The 19,173-nt window shown below is 57.7% G+C and overlaps 1 protein-coding gene across 2 annotated transcripts; it reads left to right on the forward strand.

Annotated features, from left to right (window-relative positions):
• Window positions 1-640: 640 nt before the first annotated feature.
• Window positions 641-18,893, forward strand: LOC118674195 (plasmolipin). 2 transcript variants are annotated; one of them, XM_036345633.1, is made up of 4 exons: window positions 641-924; window positions 14,206-14,379; window positions 17,185-17,307; window positions 17,796-18,071. In XM_036345633.1, exons 1-4 carry the CDS (start codon window positions 790-792, stop codon window positions 17,862-17,864), a joined length of 501 nt encoding a protein of 166 aa, XP_036201526.1. In that variant the 5' UTR covers window positions 641-789; the 3' UTR covers window positions 17,865-18,071. The 2 variants fall into 2 exon arrangements, with proteins under 2 accessions (XP_036201526.1, XP_036201524.1); XM_036345631.1 differs by lacking the exon at window positions 17,796-18,071 and adding an exon at window positions 18,106-18,893 and having other exon boundaries at window positions 645-924.
• Window positions 18,894-19,173: the final 280 nt, after the last annotated feature.

Here is a 19,173-nt window from a genome sequence, read left to right on the forward strand (position 1 = left end):
CCCTGCCCAGGTGTCGCCTGGAACCCTCACTCGCTTTGCCCCAGCCACCAGGGATCCTCTTTCAGACTGTCCGGCTTCCTCCCGCCTCAGGCCATCATCTCCCACCTTCTAAGTGACACCCCGCCCCACTGCTTCGTTTATTCTGCACAACAGCTCCGTGAGGAGTCCTTTCTTATCCCTTGGAAACCGAGGCTGAGAGATCTAAGTCACTGCTCAGCGTGATCCTAAGTGACAACCACATCCACTGAGCCACAGGCTCCCCCACTTCACACAGACTCTCCCCTGCTGGCGCTCGGTCCCCCGGGATGCTGATCCCGCTTTAAGGGAAGAGAAAAGAGAGGCTCAGGGGTGGCCACTGGCGCCCAGCGCCCTGGAGATACCCAGGAGAGCGCAGGTAGCTGTTCCCCGCGAGGATGGCTCGGAGCCACGGTGCAAAGTCCTCGCAGGCGGCCTCCCCCGGGGCAGGACGCGCAGCTTATGTGGCGGCACCATTTCACGGACTGCGGCCTCAGTCTCCCCGTCTGTGAAGTGGGACGACGCGACTTCGTGCGTCTCCAGGCTGGACCTGCGGGCGGCGAGCGAAGGGTTAAAGGGGCGGGTCCGCGGCGAGGGCGGGGCCGGGCCGGGGCCGCACCTGGAGGCTCCAGGATCCCTCCTTCGACGCCGCGCGTAGCGCCGGGAGCGGCGGCCGGAGCGGGTTTCCCCGGGAGGAGCAGCGCAGGAGCCGGGACCCACCGCGGGAGGGGCGGCGGCGGCCGAAGCGACCTCGGGGAGGCGAGCGGAGCCGCGATGGCCGAGTTCCCGTCCAAAGTGAGCACGCGGACCAGCAGCCCCGCGCAGGGCGCCGGCGCCTCGGTGTCCGCGCTGCGCCCGGACCTGGACTTCGTGCGCTCCGTGGTCGGGGTGCTCATGCTGCTGCAGCTGGTGAGGCGCCGGGCCCCCAGGGGATGGGAGCCCCCGGGGGGGCCCTGAGCACGCATACCCCCCAAACCAGGCCCACACGCGCCCCACACGCCGTGTCCTCCCCCGGGCGCTTTTAGCACCGACGCCCCCGAGATCACCCTGGGACCCTCTCGCCTCGAGAGTCCCCGTCGCCGTCCCTGCGCGCACACGCACGGTGCGCCCGTGTTCAGAGTGGCCACCATCACCCCATCACCCCCCCCAGGTGGTCCCCCGAAGCCACCCACAGACGCGCTCACAGACGCCACGATCCCCGCGTACGACTCGGTCTCTGTGTTGGCTCGCGGGCACCCCGCCCTTGAGAGGACAGTGCCCCAGCCTCCCGGGCACCCAGCCGAAATCCAAGTCCCATCTCGGCCAGCTCTGTCCGCGGGGCCGCACCCCAGAACACCCCGGCCTAAGCGAGAGGGCGCATCGGTTCCAGCGCTTGAACTTCGGCCCGGCCCTGTGGGCGCCCCCGCGGGCGCCGGGCCCGTCTGGCCTCCGCTGGCTGAGCCGCCGGGTTGCAGCCGGTTTGGCCGGCCTCGCGGACCGAGATACCGCGCCCAGCGCCGGGGGGTGACTTGCGGGAAGCCGGGGCCCAGACTCCTGTGCCTCCCAGACTCTCTGACGGCCGACCGGTGGGAACGCCCGTCCCCCCTCCACACTAGTCCCTGGCCGGAGGGGGTGGGGGGCTTAGTTCTCTTCCACTAAGTGCCCTCTGGTGCAATTCGGGAAGCTGGGTGGCTGCTCCCCAGACCGAGGGCCTGGGCCATTTTTAGAGGAATACGGGGGACCCGGAGGTGGGCCGGGACCCTTTTTCCTTAGGGCCTCCCCCGCCGGCCCCCCACCGCTGCGTCCTAGCAGGTCGCCAGGCTCAGGCTGGAAGGAGGGGTCCTCTGAGCACAGACCTCCCTCCTGGCGCCCCGCAGCCTCCGAGGTCAGTGCTGTCTCCGTTTCCCAGGTTCTCGGTCCTCTCCCTGGGAGCCCCCCTCCTGCAGCCCAGCCTCAGGTTCTCCCGGAGGGGGTTGTTTAAACTGTAGCTCCTTGGTCCCCACCCCCGGAAAAAATGTGGAATTGGAATTTGAATCTCAGGAAGGGCGGCCCAGAAAATCTACATTTTTTAATTCTTCTCCAGGAGTTGCTTTGGAGAAGGGGTGCGGCCGGGGACTGCCTCAGATCTGGAGCAGGGCTGCGGGCGAGGCTCTGGGTGGCTGCGAAGGGGGGGGGGGGGGGGGGGGGGGCGCAGGCGGGGAGCCGGGTCCCAGGGGTGGGAAAGGGCGGAGATGTAGGTCAGTTCTGAGTCCGGAAGCGTCATGGGGGAGAGGTGGCTGTGGAGCAGGACTTCCCTGAAATCGGAGGCCCGGGAGGGAAAGGGTGTTCAGAGGGCGGGGTGCCCCCGGTGAGCCAAGGTGTGGGGACCAGAAAGCAGAAAGGAAGTTGGGGGGAGTCCCAACAGGTTGGTGAATGTGGCCTCGGAACACTTGTTTCTGGGGTGACCAGAAGCCCAGGGCCTTGAGCAGGCGGCCGTGTGCTTGGCGGGTTCAGGAGGTGTGGGACCCCAGAGGGATGGCGTTGGGCTGGGGTGATGCCCAGGGTTAGCTCTGGGTAGACGGGACCTAAGCATCCGCTCCGTTTGCATTAGAACAATGGGGATTGGAATACGTGGAATGAGAGGGATTTCCAATAAGAAGAGCCTCCTGCTGTGCCCATGAAACCAGACGACCAGTGGGCGCAGGCTGCCTGGCACTGCTGGGGCCAATTAAGCAGAGACAGGGGGTTGAATCCAATACTGCGGGCAGCATGGGAGAGCCGCAGGCCGCCCCGAAAATCTGCTCTGCACCCCGCCCCCCGTAAACCAGCAGCTTATATTGGGTAGGACGAAGATCACATGGGGAAGTAAGCAAAAGGACTCCTTCCAAGGTTGACTCCCAGGTCCCCGGGGCGTCCAGCCCCCAGCCAGGTTAGAATGTCCTTTCTTTAATCAGAACAGGGCCATCACGGTCAACAGGGCATGATTTCTTGTAACTATAGCTAGTCCTCAATATTCTATTTCTGTCCCTAACACCTAACACCTGCAAGGACCTGTGGCTTCCTCCAGGGGAGGCCTGTGTCTCTGACGTTGCGGGGGATGGGGGGGTCTTCTGTGGGCTCAGCAGACCAATCTTGAACAGTTGGGTCCCATCACACAGATGTGGACACTGAGGTCTAGATGGAACGCAGTCCTGGAGTGGAGATTGGCACTCAGGTCTCTAGACTCCCAGGGCCTGGGTGTGACTGGGGTGGCCTTTTGGGGTGCAGAGGATGAGGGTCTCCCATCAGAGTTCTGAAGATCCGCTCCTTTTAGTGCCTTCACCAATCAGCTTCTGGGAGAAGCTGCTTCCTGAGCTGTTTCTCTGGCAACGGGCAGTTCCGTTGGGTCTGAGGCTGGGAGGGGGGAGGGGTTCACTCAACAGGTCCCACCATCTGCTGGGAATCCATAATAATAGCTCCCACTAGTCTGGGTCCCAAAGGGCTTTATATCCTCTTACTCCTCCCCCTTTTACAGGTGAGGAAATTGGGGCTCAGATCTCACAGCCCTCCTCCCTAGGGGAGCTTAGCCCTGAGTGGTCTGACTTTTCTGGCCTGTGCCCTGGGGATCACACTCAGCTATGCTCCCACTAGGCACAGGGTCTGGCGCTGTTGAAGGACAGGCTGCCTAGAGGAGGTGGGAAATGGGAAGATGAGAGCTGCTTCTCCATTTCCCTGGATGTGGTGAAATGGCCCAGGTGTGTGTTGGGAGGAGAGGCGTGGGCGCAGGAGATACTCTCTTTGCCTCGTATGAAATGTTTCCTGAAGAACCAACCTCAGTGTTCACTGATGTATCAACCCTCCCTCCTTATCTAGTTCCAAAGTGAACATTAGTCCCAAAGAGACCATCGTACCAGCAATTTGCAGCAAGTTTAAGGCTCTTATTCTTTGTTGAGCTTCCTAGCAGCCTGGGCAAAAGGGGAAACTTGGCGAATTTACGCAGATAGCACCGTGGAAAAGGAAGCAGGCACGTTTGATCTAGAGACTACTCTTTTGATGATAAAAACCTGGAGGTTTGATGCTGCAGATCGATTTTTGTGTGGCTACAGGGTGTAAGAATGTCGTGGAAGGTGTGGTTAATTTGTGCTTCTGGCTGACCCCAAAGCCTTTATAGACTAAGCGTAAAGCGGATGCCGTTCCGTGACCATATGTTTATTATTTTTTAAGATCCTCCCCAAGTCTTGGGAAGGAAGATGATGGGCGGCAGGCTCAGGGAGGGTGAAGAACTTACCCGAGGTCGTGGGGTAAGGTGGCAGGGCTGGGATTTGCACTCAGATCTGGAAAGTCAAAGCCTGGCTTTAGCTCTGCTTCCTGTTTTGAGAGTGTTGTTTTTTGTTGGGGGATGGGTGTTCCTATGCTTTGGAGGAGAAGGGGAGCAGGGCCCCTCAGGGAAGGCTCCCTGACAGAAGTGTGAGCTAAAGGGTGTGGTAAAATGGAAGGAGGAGGCGGTAGTAAGGAGGGTCAGAACAGACCATAGGCTCATGCCAGGGCACCCTACAGGCCCAAGATGTAGAAGCCGTGTGAATGTCCTGTGGCAACAGTGCCATTGTGTTTGGCACCTTCCATCCTTCCTCTTGTCCTACCTCTTGGGAGACCGGTTTGTAGGTGAGTAAACAGATCAGAAACCTCACCTACGTTCCATCACAATGACCCAGGATCCAGGACGGGTGATGCTGAGAGTATTGGTGGGAGCACAGCCCTTGGTTCAAATCCTGCCTCTGCCCCTTCCTGGCTGTGTGATCTTGGGTAAGTTCCCTAATTTCCCTGAGCCTCAGTTTTCTTGGCTGTAAAATGGTGACTGTGGGATTGTGAGGATCGTGGAAGATAATGTCTACCAAGGGCTAACCGTGAAGTATTTTGGGATGGAGGGCACTTAGGATTCACAGTGTCATAGAATCCTAGGGCTCTTATGCTTGCTACCAGAGGTCCCTTGGTGCATGCTCAACATGAGCTTGCATGCTTCCAGAGACAGGGAGCTCAGTCCCTCTCGATGCGGCCTGCTCCATCCCGGGGCACTTGGGAGTGTTAGAAAGTTCTTCCTCCTTGACCCTGGCTCTGCCTTCAGCCCCAGCATGCAGGCCAGCTCGTCTCCAGGGGCGGGGCAGGGTGGGGCCTGAAGGTCAATGGCCTCCAGGAAGAGACTGCCTCGCTGAGGTTGTTCAGGTCTGAGAGGTGTGAGCAGAGGTTGGTTGCGATGGGAATGCAGTGTTGGGGTCCCCCCTGGGGCTTTCCTTAGCGCTGGGATTTGTGGGTTCGGTGTCCTTGGTGCTGCTTTCCAGGCCCTGCAAGCTCACGGGCTCCCTCGGGCTCCCTCGGACGCAGAGCAAACCAAGCTTGGTATCGTTAGCTCCGCCTACCTTCCCACTTGTGGCTAGGAGGATGTTGACTTACTTCCAATTAATTTATAATTATGTTATAAATATACGAACACACCCTCCTTAAAAATATAAAAGCCTACTACAGATAAGGCTAAAGTTATTCTTGGATCTCCTACCCCTGTCCCCAAGGGGACCACTGTTGTGGGGTGTTTGCAGGTCTTTTTCCTGTGCTTTTAAAGAAAACATTGATGGCTTTATTCTGTATCCTTTGTTCAGGAAGTTGCTTTTCTCACACCCAGTGCGCCTGCCATGCAGAGCTGCCGCCCTCGTTTCTAACGCTTTCAAGGGTATCCCATAGCGTCACGGTAGCCCCTCTCTTTTAGCCATTCTCTATTGATGAACCTATTTAACAAATGGTTTGGCAAAATGATTGACAAAAGCCAAACATTCAAACGGCACCAAGGGTGGTCCATGGAAATATGGTCTTTCTGGTCTTTCTTTTCTCTCCCTGGCCGGGCCTGCGAGGCAGCCACCAATATGTGTGTGGGGTTCCAGGGCCAGTTGGTAAATATCTCTGCACAGAACCCGCATCCCCACTTAAAAAAGCACCAATGGGAACCCTGAGAATCTGTGCCCAGCCATGCTTCCTCCCTCCCCCTCCCCAACCCCCGGGCAATACACCCAGATGTTCTGTCCCAGTGCCCATCGCACTGTGTGTGTCCTTTTCTTTAATCCTTTATTTACTTACTTTCTTTAATAAGTAATGTATTGACAACGCTCCGGAGTCAAATAGATTGGGAGAGAGAGCGCAGTGAGAAATCTCCGTCCCTCTTGGTTAGAGCTGGCCCACTCTTCTCAGTTTGCTAGGTGCCCTTTTGTTTTTAAGGAGATCTACGCAAATGTGGCTGTAAATGCCTACCTCTCCCCATTTTACCCAAGGGGTATAGTCTACACACACACACACACACACACACACACACACACACACACACACACACACACACACACACACACACATACATACACACACATATACACACACACACGCCCTTCTGCACCCTTTTCCCTTGGACATGTGCCTTGTCGGTCCTTTGGTCTCTGTGTGGAAGGGGGCTTGTGTGAGGGTCTCATTGTGCAGCTGAGGTGTGAATTGCCGGGCCCGCCCCCCTCGATGATAGACACTTGGGCTTTCCTCTTGCTGTATGTAGCTCACCCTGCTGGGCCAGCCACCCTGGGCATCTGTGCCCCACGTTTCCAGAAGTGGGACTGCTGGGTTGGGGGGGGGTACGTTTGTGATTTTTAAAAATATATATTTTTATTGATTTAAGAGAGGAAGGGAGAGGGAGAGAGATAGAAACATCCATGATGAGAGAGAATCCTTGATCTGCAGCCTCCTGCACGCTCCCTGCTGGAGATCGAGCCCAAAACCCAGGCCTGTGCCCTTGACCAGAAACGAACCTGGGACCCTTCAGTCAACGCTGGCCAGGGCTGTGTTCATGATTTTTTCACAGAGATTGCCAAATGCCCCCTGTAGGGGTGACACTCCTGTCCCCCCAGTGTGCCTCCGGGGACAGCGCCTGTCCTCCGGCCTCCCCACCAGGGTGAATTAGCCCGCCTCTCACGTGCCCCCGTCTGATGGGCGAAGCTGCGGATCGGGTTAGCATTCTTCTGTCGTCGGTGTAGATGATTCTGTCGTCGCCTTATGCGTGAGGCTGACCTTTTGACATACGTTTAAGAACCGTGTTTGTATTTCCTTGTCTGTATTCCTCGCCCTCTGACCGAGGTGAGGGGCCGTCTTCCCCATTGCTACAAGCGCGACAAAATTTGCCGATGTTTTTCCCTAGTTTTTTATTTTGCTCATGGTGTTTTGTTTTGTTTTTATGTTGTTGAATTTCTTTTGTTCTTTTCGGCTTCTGGCAACTGGTTCCCAATGAGGACTTTCTCACCCCAGGTAATAAAGCAATTCTGTGTAGAACTTGAAAGAATTCTGTGTAGAACCAGGCTGTCATACTCCTGAAAGCTGGCCTTAACGCCTTCCCATCCCACCTCCCCCCTTTCTAAGAGGGCGCGCTGGGCCCTGGCAGGCAACTGTGTCTGTCTAGGCCAGTGATGGCGAGCCTATGACACGCGTGTCAGAGGTGACACGCGAACTCATCTTTTTGGTTGATTTTTCTTTGTTAAATGGCATTTAAATATATAAAATAAATATCAAAAATATAAGTCTTTGTTTTACTATGGTTGCAAATATCAAAAAATTTCTATATGTGACACGACACCAGAGTTAAGTTAGGGTTTTGTTTTGTTTTTTTTCCCCAAATGCTGACACGCCGAGCTCAAAAGGTTCGCCATCACTGGTCTAGGATATAGTAATGTTATACATTGTTGTACTTAATTTTATAGCCAGCTTTTTATTATGATAGAGGATGCAGGTTTTCCACTTTTTTGTGATTTAAAAGTCATATATGTTACAGATTTCAAAAATAAATAACTTATCAAAAACTCTTTCAAATACATGAAAATTGAGTAAAAAATCGTTCAGGGAATTTGTAGGTACCGCCACAGCCAGGAAGGGGCCACGGGAAGGTCCCTCAGGCCCAGAGAGGGCAAGGCACTTTCCCGGGCTCACACAGGAGCAAGCAGTAGTGCTACTGGCTGGGTGACCTTGGGCTGTTTCCTTAATCATCTGTTTCTGGAAGAGGACAAGGCCCACAGCTGGGGCCGGCGGGGGAGGGCCGGGGAGCTGCCCACGGGTGGTGGACAGTCGCTGTTCTGTACACATGGCGAGGCCAGGTGCTGGCCACTGCTTGTCAGCTGGTGAGTTGTTTGTGGTGGGATTCAGTGAGGACCAGGTCCCCATGTCCTGCTCACACGTGGTCTGGGGAAGCTGCAGGGGTCCTGCCCTGGTCCCCATGGCGAATGGGAACCTGATGCGGGGCGGGGGGCGGTGAGCCTGCTTTTCTTGGCAGCCCCCGTGAGCTCCAGCCTGGATACTAACAGGTCCTTTGTTGTTGGACTGGGTTGGACCCTCCTGTTTGCCCAAAGGGGAGGGGCCAGGGTGGCACCTCAGGCTCTCACGGAGAGGTCAGGGCAGGAAGGCAAGGGCCAAAGGTCAGGTTCTGCGAATTAAAAAAAACACAACTCAGTTCTGAAACCTGTGAGTCGGGAATAGCAGGTAGTGTGACAAAGGCCGCCTTTGCAAAGCCCTGAAGGTGACCGACCGGTTGTCATCCCTTTCCCGTGACAGCCTAGGCCGGGGCGGGCACCCTGAGGCGCCTGGGCGCCTGGCACGGGCTGGAGCGGCCCTCCGGTGTTTGTTCAGTGACCCAAGGACTGGATTTGGTGACTCACGCCCACTTTGCAGCAAAGGAAAGCGAGGCTTAGGGGGCTGCATGCCGCATGCCCCGTGCTGGCGTGGCAGTCGGGCCGGCAGTGAGCTCTGCGGGTTGTGAAGCTGCTCTGGCCCCTGCACAGCTGTGGTTCTTGGGTGCTCAGAGGGTAGGTGCTCAGAGGGTAGAGCAGTGGTTCTCAACCTTCTGGCCCTTTAAATACAGTTCCTCATGGTGTGACCCAACCATAAAATTATTTTCGTTGCTACTTCATCACTGTCATGTTGCTACTGTGATGAATCGTCATGTAAATATCTGATATGCAGGGTGGTCTTAGGCGACTCCTGTGAAAGGGTCGTTCGACCGCCAGAGGAGTCATGACCTACAGGTTGAGAACCGCTGGTGTAGATGCTCAGAGGGTAGGTGCTCAGGGTGAGCGCGGGAATTCCGAGCGGCCTCCCCCACGCCTGCCCCGCGGCACAGGGGTGGGGTGGCCTGTGGGGTGGTTGTGGCCAGCCCGGGGGCCTGGAGCCTCTGTCCCCTGCGCCTTTGTCTCCTGTGGCACAATAGGTGGCTTTCTGTCCCCATAAAGTCCCTTTCACTCTAGGGAGAAGGGCCAGGGCGGGGGTGGAGGCTGGGCCTGGCCAGCCAAGTGCTGAGTGTCCTCAGATGCCCAGCTGTGTCCCTGCGAGGGGGAACCCTGGGAAAAGGTTCCCCATGGGCCACAGTTTCCCGGATGGTGCAGTGGGGGGGAAGGGAGTCCTGGGGGATGCTGGGTGGCCCCTGCACTTTTCTAAAACATTTGGTTTCCTTTTCAATGTTTAAAAAGCTGAAGATTTGTCCTGGCCGGTTGCTCAGTGGTTAGAACGTCTACCTGAGGACCTAAGGGGGTGATTTCTGGCCCCGAGTCCAGGCATGAGCAGGAGACAACCAGTCAGTGTCTCTCTCTCTCTCTCTCTCTCTCTCTCTCTCTCTCTCTCTCTCTCTCTCTCTCCATCGACCCCCATCCTTCCTTTCCACTCTCAAAAGCAGTGGGAAAAAATATCCTCATGTGAGGATTAACAACAACGACGACAAAAAGCTGGAGATTTTTAGAAATTCAGATTCCAGTGTCGCTTGAGAAGTTAGCAGTTCTGGCTGCCTCAGGCCTGCCTTCCCTCACACACCAGCGCCACAGACCCCACCCCCCTGGAGCCCCTTCGTCAGTTCTGTGACCTGCCTGCCTGGCGGCTGCTGAGTTCAAAACCCCAGTGTCCGCCTCCAGGCTCTGAGACGCTATCCCTCCCACAGGTTTACTCTCCCTAACGCCCCATGGCCGCTCATGCCCACTGCAGCTTGGAACTGTCCTGCACAGCACACACACCCCACTCCCCCCACCCCACCTCCTCACATGTCAGATGATGAAACAGAACAGAAAGGTTAGGTGATTCCCCCAGTGCCACACAGCGAATCTGCAAGGGTTTGACCCAGCCCAGAGAGTGGGGAGGATTAAAGGCAGACTTGGGGTGACCCTCTTTGGGCAAGAGAGGAATTGGCTTAGCACTCGTGGGGTTGATGGGAAAGAGGGCTTTGGGCCATCCTGGAGGAGGCCTGTGTAGAGGGGTGTCAGGCCTCAGATTGAGGGGAGAACATTGTACAGAGGGGGAGACTGAGGTCCCATTGTACAGAGAGGAAGACTGAGGTCTAAAGGTGTAAAGCGTTCTGCTCAGGGACCCTCAGCCTATGGGGAGCAGGAGTGCAGCTCCAGGAGGCACCTGGGCCTCCCCCTTCGGCTAAGCCCGTCTCTGACCGATGGGTGGGACCCACATTGGCACAGGGCCCTTTCTGCCAGGCACCGTGCCTGGTGCTTAACTTGAGATACATTCATTATCTCACCGGGCCTCACACCCCTGGGCACTGCACACACTATTAAGACCCAAGGACTCCAGGCACAGAGAATGGACTGGAAAACCACATTGACACCTCTTAGCGTGGCAATGATGGTAGAACAGGTATTGAGTGTTAAGTCTATGTTGGGTGCTGGTCTAAGTACCTTATATGCAGGTGGGCAAAAGTATGTTGACAGTTACCTTGTGACATTCTTTTGGGTTATTAAAGCGCTTGTAATAAACCTAACCTGCCCGTCTTTTTCCGTATGAACAACCGTTACCCTGCTCTTGCACACCTTCTGTATATTTCTCCATCGACATCTCAGAACTGCCCCAGGAGGTAGGCACGCTTTGAAGATGGGGACACGGAGGTGCAGAGAGGTCCAGCAACTTGCCCGAAGTCATGCAGCCAGAAAGATGGCAGGATCAGAGCTTGAACGCAGAGAGTTAATAGGCCAAGAACCGATGCCAGCGTCCCACAGTTAAATCAGACCAGGTTATCCACCTGCAGGTTCAGAGAGCAGCCAAGAGAGTTGTATTCATTTCCTAGCGCTGCCATAACGAAAGCACCCCACATGGGAAGGCTTAAAACCACAGAAATGTCTTCTCTCGCAGTCTGGAGGCTGGAAGTCCAAAACCAAGGTGCTGGCAAGGGCGGTTCCTTCTGGAGATTCTGAAGGAGAGTCTGCTTCAGGCCTCCCAGCCTCTTGTGGTTGCCGGCAGTCCTTGGTGTTCCTTGGTTTGGAGACACATCACTCCAGACTCTGCCTCTGTCTTCACGTGGCGTTCTCTGCGTCTCTGTGTCCAGTTTCCCTCTTAGAAGGACACCATTCCCTGGATTAGGGCCTACCCTCATGGAGGCATGCCTCTTGGTCTGGCATTGGTGACGAATCTCCCTCGTCTCCGCAGGTGACTTTAACAAAAATATCTCTGTTATCCATTTGCTTAGAAATTCTTTGGGAGGTGCAAAGGTCCTGGGGCATATGTGAATGTGCCTTTTTTTTGACAGACCTCATTTAAAGAGAAAATGTCTAACCTGAAATCTTTAGGTTTTTAGAAAAAAAAGGGGGGAGGGGCTGCACCTTTAAGATTTCCAGAGAGTTCTCTCTATCGATAGCGCTTGGCTGAGGAGGTGCTGCGGGGGCCTCAGAGTTTAGGAGTAAGGGCAGGAGGTTTGTGTGTAAGAGTAAGCCTCGACGATGTGTGTGTATGATGGTGTTGTGGGCAGCGGGGACGTCACCAGGTGTCGGACCAGTGGGGTCAGACCAAACCTGGGTTCAGCAACCTCGGTGCTTGGGTTCTGGCTAGAAAAGGATTCAGAGCAAGACCCAAACTGTAAGAGAACATCTGTTGGGTAAGTTACAAGGTAGAAGTAATTCCTGGAAGAAATGGGCTTGGCAAACAGGTTCCAGAGGTAAAGGAAGGGCCCTTGGAGCTTGTGAGCGGGAGCGAGGAAGCGAATGGTGCAGGGCGGGCAGGCGGGTGGCGCGGAGGGAGGTGTGTGAGGTGGGGGGGGAGGGAAAGGCACTGGGCGTGCTCGCAGGAGGGAGCGTGTGCTGGGTCCTCGGTCCTAAGGGTTTCAAGGGCGGAGGTTTTAGGGGGGTCCCAGGGGGAGATCTCAAGCGCATGTGCAGCATCTTGCCAGGTGTGTCCCTTCAGGGTTGTGGTCTCCACTGATTGGCCAGCACCAGGCAAGGGGTTGTTATCCGATGCAGCTGGTCCCGAGGCTGGTTTTGTTGCTTATCTGGGCCCAGAGCTGAAATCCAACTGAGGCCTGGATGTCATCTGCAGGGAGGAAAGAAAGGTCAGCCATCTGCTAGGGGAGGGAAGGTCACCCTTGGGGGGAGGTCCCAGCAATCGTCCTTTGCTGGGCACCTGGGGCTTTTCACCCTGGTGACCTGGACGTGGCCCATGGTCCTTGCTCTGCTCACATCTGTCTGCCTATAACATGTAGGGGCAGATGAACATATAGGCCAGGGATGGGGTCCCAGGTGTAAAGGCAAAGTTCTGCTCCTCCCACAGGACCCCCCCCCCCGCCCCGCCCCGCCCCCGCCCCCACCCTCCCCCGCCTTTGCTCAGGTGTCTGCTTCCCACTGAGATCCTTCTTGGCCTCTCATCGAAAATTGCAAGTGACCCTGCCGCCTTTTCTCCCTGCTCAGCTGGGGTTCTCCCTCTCGGCTGGGGTTCTCCCCTAGCCCTTACCCTGGACCCCCTCCATCTCTGTGTCTTGGGTTCTTAGCACCTCTCCCTTTGGGAGAGCAGGGCTTTTGTCTGTTTCAGTCAGAGCCCTGGCTGCTCCACAGGTACCTGTTGAATGAATGAACCCGGGGGTCGGGGCAGAGGGCCCAGGCCAGCCCTGGAGGCAGATGGCAGTTGGGGTCCATCCCTCATCCTCTGAACAGTGGGGTTTACTGTTTTATAGACAAGTCTCTGGTCCCTTCTCCCCGCTGGAATATGGGTCCCCAGCAGGGCCACCAGGCCAGCAGAGGTGTCAACAAATGTGGGGGTGCCCTGTCCTGAGGGGGGTGTCCTGGCGCCCTGGGTGGGGGTGCTCCCGTCAGATGCTTGGGGCTGTGAGGGAGGAGATGGGGGTGGCAGGGAACCCGTCCGTCTGGTTCCGATGGAGGAATGGACCTTCCTTGTTCTAGGGCAGAAACCGAGGCGGCTGCCTGGACCTGGGCCAGGGCAGTGGGGCCAGAAGGAACAGGAGAAATTCCCGCCGCGCATCCAGCAGCTCCATCTCCCAGAGGCTGTGCTGGGCTGGGGAGGGCGGGGCCGGGGTGGGGAGCCTGGGTGCCCAGGGGCCTGGCCCTCTAACCAGCTGAAATGTCCTCGTTTGTACACACCACATTTGTAACTCTCAGGGGCCTGGTTCCAGAGGAGGACAGGTCTGGGTTCAAATCCTGCCCTTTACCCAGGGGTGGCCCCGATAACCAGGGCACATTTCCCTATGTTTCTGTTTGGGGGATGGGCTAATAAAGACTCACTGAAGAGAGGGTTGGAGGGGCCTCCCCTGAGCTCCCTGCCTTAGAGCAGACAGACCCTTTACTGTTCCCCGCCACCCCGCCCCAGAAGGGCTGTGTGGATCCCTGTGGCCTGTAGGGCTGGGAATAAATAAAGCAAACACTTCCATACAGAGATCCCGGGTCCTTAACGCAGCCCTAGGACACAGGTGTGGTCCTTACACTCATTTGGCAGATGAGGGACCAAAGCACAGAGAGCTGGCAGATGTGCCCAAGTCACTTAGCTGGCGGGGGTTGGAGGGAGGGGCAGGGACGATTTAAACCAGCCAGTCTCTCCGGGGTCCGTGCTGGTAGCAGCTACACAGTCTGCCAGGTGTTAGGGCCCACCCTCCGTGGGGGGCGACAGCTTGGCTCTGTGTGTGAGACAGTCATCCTGCTCTTGGGGAGCTCACAGTCCGGGGGAAGAAACAGAATGTCCATCCTGGGGGTGGGAGCCCCAAAGAGAGTGCTGGGACCCAGCGTGGAGGAGGGGACCCTGAGCCGGCAGCATTCGGCTGGGACTGAAAGGGGAGGACGCTACCAGGCTAGGGCTTGGTTCGCAGGGCTGTGCAGGAGGCGCCAGTAAATGTTTCTCGACTAAATGAAAGTGTGAGGGAGCCCGCCAGCATCAGGCCCGAGTGCTGGGCGCTCCGCGAGACTCGACCCTCTCTGTCCGCTCCAGGCGCTGGGGCTGCTGGTGTGGGCCCTGATCGCCGACACCCCGTACCACCTGTACCCGGCCTACGGCTGGGTGATGTTCGTCGCTGTCTTCCTCTGGCTGGTGACAATCGCCCTCTTCGTCCTCTACCTGTTTCAGCTGCACATGAAGTTGTACAGGGTGCCCTGGCCGCTGGTGGTGAGTCTGGGGTGGGGGGGGCTCCAGGCTGAGCTGTGGGTGTGACCTCCCCGAAATGAGAGGTGGCGGGTGGGATGGTTGCAGTCCTGGGGCCCTCCGCTAGCCCGCAGAGCTGGGGGTGGGGGGGTGAGGGGGTGGGGGGGTGGATGGCTTGGTGGCCAGTTTTTCTGGGCACTGGGAGTGGAGCCAGGAAGTTCACGGGCCTGGCTTTCTCGGGGGGAAGGGAGTAGAGATCAGGGGCTGTTGGCTGGAAAGACCAGAGGCCATTTGGAGTCTTAAATATATTTTTTCTTTTGGGGGCAGTTGGAGTTTGAGCCTGTGTGGCAGAGGGTCTCTGGAGGCTGGGCTGGCCTGGCAGGATTCCCAGGCTGCCTGGTGTGTGCGGGGCGGTGTGTACATGTGGTGTGTGCGGGGCGGTGTGTACAGGTGGTGTGTGCGGGGCGGTGTGTTCAGGTGGTGTGTGCGGGGCGGGTGTGTACATGTGGTGTGTGCGGGGCGGTGTGTTCATGTGGTGTGTGCAGGGGCGGTGTGTTCAGGTGGTGTGTGCGGGGCGGTGTGTTCAGGTGGTGTGTGCGGGGCGGTGTGTTCATGTGGTGTGTGCGGGGCGGTGTGTACATGTGGTGTGTGCGGGGCGGTGTGTTCAGGTGGTGTGTGCGGGGCGGTGTGTTCAGGTGGTGTGTGCGGGGCGGTGTGTTCATGTGGTGTGTGCGGGGCGGTGTGTACATGTGGTGTGTGCGGGGCGGTGTGTTCATGTGGTGTGTGCGGGGCGGTGTGTTCATGTGGTGTGTGCGGGGCGGTGTGTACAGGTGGTGTGTGCGGGGCGGTGTGTACATGTGGTGTGTGCGGGGCGGTGTGTTCATGTGGTGTGTGCGGGGGCGGTGTGTACATGTGGGTGTGCGGGCGGTGTGTTCAGGTGGTGTGTGCGGGGCGGTGTGTTCAGGTGGTGTGTGCGGGGCGGTGTGTTCAGGTGGTGTGTGCGGGGCGGTGTGTTCAGGTGGTGTGTGCGGGGCGGTGTGTACATGTGGTGTGTGCGGGGCGGTGTGTTCAGGTGGTGTGTGCGGGGCGGTGTGTTCAGGTGGTGTGTGCGGGGCGGTGTGTACATGTGGTGTGTGCGGGGCGGTGTGTACATGTGGTGTGTGCGGGGCGGTGTGTACATGTGGTGTGTGCGGGGCGGTGTGTTCAGGTGGTGTGTGCGGGGCGGTGTGTACATGTGGTGTGTGCGGGGCGGTGTGTACATGTGGTGTGTGCGGGGCGGTGTGTTCAGGTGGTGTGTGCGGGGCGGTGTGTACATGTGGTGTGTGCGGGGCGGTGTGTACATGTGGTGTGTGCGGGGCGGTGTGTTCAGGTGGTGTGTGCGGGGCGGTGTGTACATGTGGTGTGTGCGGGGCGGTGTGTTCAGGTGGTGTGTGCGGGGCGGTGTGTGCAGGATGCGCGCGGGTGCAGCAGGGCCTCCACCCGCTGCCTCCAGGGTGAAGCCCCTCAGCGGGCGAGGGTGGAGTCCCAGGTCCGCCCAGGTCAGGCTCCTCAGGACAGAGCGGGCACAGGAAGCGCCCGGGCCGGACGCAGAGAAAGCGCTGGCTTTTTTCTCTGACCCGGAAAACCCCTGCAGCTGGGCTCTGAGGCTCCCAGCGAGCGGAGAGGAGAGAGAGGCACATGATTGTAAGACAAGCAAGGCTGGGACCAGGCAGCATTGTTTGCAATTCAATGACTTTTTAAACCGAGGAAACGTGAGTCATCCTCAAGACAGACCGGGTTTGTTGGATCTTGACATCACTGGCAGGAGCCAGGCAGCGTTTGCAGCAGGAGCCGGGCTTGCAGGGAACGTCCTGGGGCGAGGAGGGGGTCCAGCCCCCCGCCCCATGGCCCTGGAGATGGAGGGGCCCCACTGCCTCCAGCCTCACGGTTGATGGCAGGCGGTTCCTTTCCCAGGCCCTGACGCAGGCCATCTCGTACACTCCCCAGGCCTTTTCCCAGAGGCTGGATTGGGCTTGCTGAGTTGGGGTTTTTTCTGGGATTTTACCAGGCTGGCAAGATGTGTGTAGCGGGTTAGGAGTGGGTTCCGGGGAGCCCAGTACTCATCGGCCCACAGGGACCCCCTCTACTCGGTTCCAACTGCTGTTAGTGGGCCGCCTGGTGCCAGATCTCCTTGTATTTTATGATTGAAAGATTTTATGAAATCTTCAGGTTTTCATATGAAATCGAATTTTACAATGTTGGTGATTTTATAAATAAACTACGGGATGAACCGAGCATGTCTGAGGGCCCCCAGTTCGCAGTCTCTGTTAAGACCATGGACTGGCTCCAGGGCCACGGGTTGGAGAAAAGGCCCCTGGGCCTGGCTGTCCGCTAAGGGTCCTCCTGGCCAGTGTGGCTCAGGATCCTGCTGGGTCCCGACCCTGGCATTTGACGTGGGGCCTTGAGCCTAAAATGTGGCCAAAAGGGGAACAGATTCCTCCCACTTGGGGCAGAGCGGGATGTGGACCCCCCCCCCCCCCCAGGCCTGCAGTGGGAAGGGGCGGGGGAGGGGGCCTGGAGTCTTTAGCTGATGGCTGCACTCAGTGACGGGCTGGGTTCGGCCTCTTGCCATGGGAATGGGTCTTGCCCGCTGGGCATGTCGCTGCCCCCGACCAGCTCCCCGCAGCCTTGATGTTTGTGCTCTGCTCAGGTGTCTCCATCCCCATCCTCAGGGGCCAGCCCCTTCTGGCTGCTCCGGGGGGGGGGGAGAGGGGGTGCAGGTGGGAGCCATGAGGTCCCAGTTAGGGAAGTCTCGCGTCTCCAGCCAGTTCTCTCTTCTCCCGCCCCCAGCTGATGGCATTTAACATGGGCGCCACCGTTCTCTACGTCACGGCCTTCATCACCTGCTCCGCGTCGGTGGAGCAGACGTCCCTGAAGGGCACCCGGCAATACAACCAGCGCGCAGCCGCCTCCGTGAGTACGGCTCCCTGGGGCTCAGCAGTGACCGGGGATTGGCCAGAGCGAGGGCTGTGCCCCTGGACCCCACTGCTCCCTGGTCTGAGGCCAGGCACCTGCCACCTCCCGAGTTCTCGTCCTAAGTCAGCAGGTCTCAGGGGAGCCCAGCCTTCGGTCCCCCCCCAGTTAACAGAAAGGTCTGAAGGAGCACCAGGCTTGGGAAATACCTTGTGGTGAATGGAAGTTTGGGTTAACCTTTGAACTTGGCTGTCAATCAGTTGCAACTCCCTGACGTAGGATTGTAGGCAGCCCCACCCCACCCCCACCAGAGAATCTTAAAAACTATGGCCCCCATCTTTACCTTGAAAAGGGCACATGCACAGACCTTTTGGTTTAGACCACTTGGGGGGAGTCACAGGCTCTCCAACGAACGGATTCCGGAAGATTCCTAGGGTAGCTTTGGAATGTTGCCTTTTGAAAAACGAAATCCCTCGTGTCTAACGTAGCTCCTGCCCCTCATGACGCTTGTTAGCGTGTTGTCCAGCTGCCTGTCACATACCTGTCTGCGTGGCTAAGGGCTCCCCCCACTGGAATGGAATGTCAGCACCATCAGCCCCCAACAATTAGGTGCTCGATGAGTGTGCGGCTGAGGAGAGGGTGTGGCTGCCGGAGCAACTGGTCCTGGTCATGGAGGAGTCCCGGGCCCCACTGTGCCTGCCCCAGGCTGCCCGCTTCCTGCCAGCGCCACTGCCACCACCCCCTCCCCCAAGCCGCGCTGCAGACGACTCAGCCGAGGTGTCTCCTCTCCTCTTTCAGTTCTTCTCGTGCTTAGTGATGATCGCCTACGGACTGAGCGCTTTCTTCAGCTTCCAGGCCTGGCGAGGAGTCGGCAGCAATGCAGCCACCAGTCAGATGGCTGGCGGCTATGCCTAAACCCCTGACCACGGCCCACCGTGGGGCTGAAGGCTGCAGCCGGGTCACACGCGGGGTGGCCCTGCGGGTCAGCCCAGAAGGGAAGACACTTGCTCCTGTCTGAGCGTCAGACGTGGGCTCACCCAACACTCCTAAGGCATCCGATCCTTCCTCCGGCTCGGCCGGGTCGCCTGCACGTGGACTGGAGCGAGCCAGCAGCCGAGACTCTCATCCCCCTTATTCCGCAGAAGGTGACGGGGGACGCGGGCTCGCTGTCCGATCCGTCTAGAGGACCTCAGCGTCCAAGGCGGGGCCCCGCCTTCTCACCAGCACTAAGCACACTAACAAGGACCCCGGCCCTGCCGCCCCCACCCACCCTATGGTTATAAGCCTAACCAGCAGCATGTATTTATCGTCATCACAGTCTCTGATCCAGGAGCGCGGAGCAAGCTCACGAAACCGTGCCGGGTCCTTAAAACACAATTCCGACCTGACCCTCCCCCAGGCCAACATGTCGTTGGAGACTTTTCTGACAGTGTGCTCTTCCTTCCCTGTATTTCACACTTATGGTTATTTTTTTAAAAGAGTGACTTTTAATTTTTTTTGTTAATCCTCACCCAAGGTATTTTTCCATTGATTTTTTAGAGAGAGTGGAAGAGCTAGGGAAAGACAGAGAGAAACATCGATGTGAGAGAAACACATTGATTGGTTGCCTCCTGCACACGACCAGGGCCCAGGCTGGGGCGGAGCCTGCAACCATGGTACGTGCCCTTGACCGGAATCGAACCCAGGACCCTTGGTCCACAGGCCCACTATCCACTGAGCCAAACCAGCTAGGGACACTTAAGGTTATTTAGAGCAGATTGGCTTTAAGCAACTTCTCAATGATGAAAGCCTGTCTCAGAGGCTCCCTCCCTTCCCAAGCCCTAGACTGTAACAGCCCGTTTGGGGAAAGCCTCCGTCAATAGAGCT

This window comes from Myotis myotis, unplaced genomic scaffold (genome assembly GCF_014108235.1).
Source record: "Myotis myotis isolate mMyoMyo1 unplaced genomic scaffold, mMyoMyo1.p scaffold_m19_p_19, whole genome shotgun sequence".
In the NCBI taxonomy this organism is placed as follows: Eukaryota; Metazoa; Chordata; class Mammalia; order Chiroptera; family Vespertilionidae; genus Myotis; species Myotis myotis.

What these genes read in the sequence shown, in the direction of transcription:
- LOC118674195 (XM_036345631.1), top strand. Translation starts at nt 790, where the DNA reads ATGGCCGAGTTCCCGTCCAAAGTGAGCACGCGGACCAGCAGCCCCGCG. An exon ending in GGGTGCCCTGGCCGCTGGTG is followed by an intron (nt 14,380 to 17,184) that starts GTGAGTCTGGGG and finishes TCCCGCCCCCAG; the next exon opens with CTGATGGCATTTAACATGGG. An exon ending in ACCAGCGCGCAGCCGCCTCC is followed by an intron (nt 17,308 to 18,105) that starts GTGAGTACGGCT and finishes CTCCTCTTTCAG; the next exon opens with TTCTTCTCGTGCTTAGTGAT.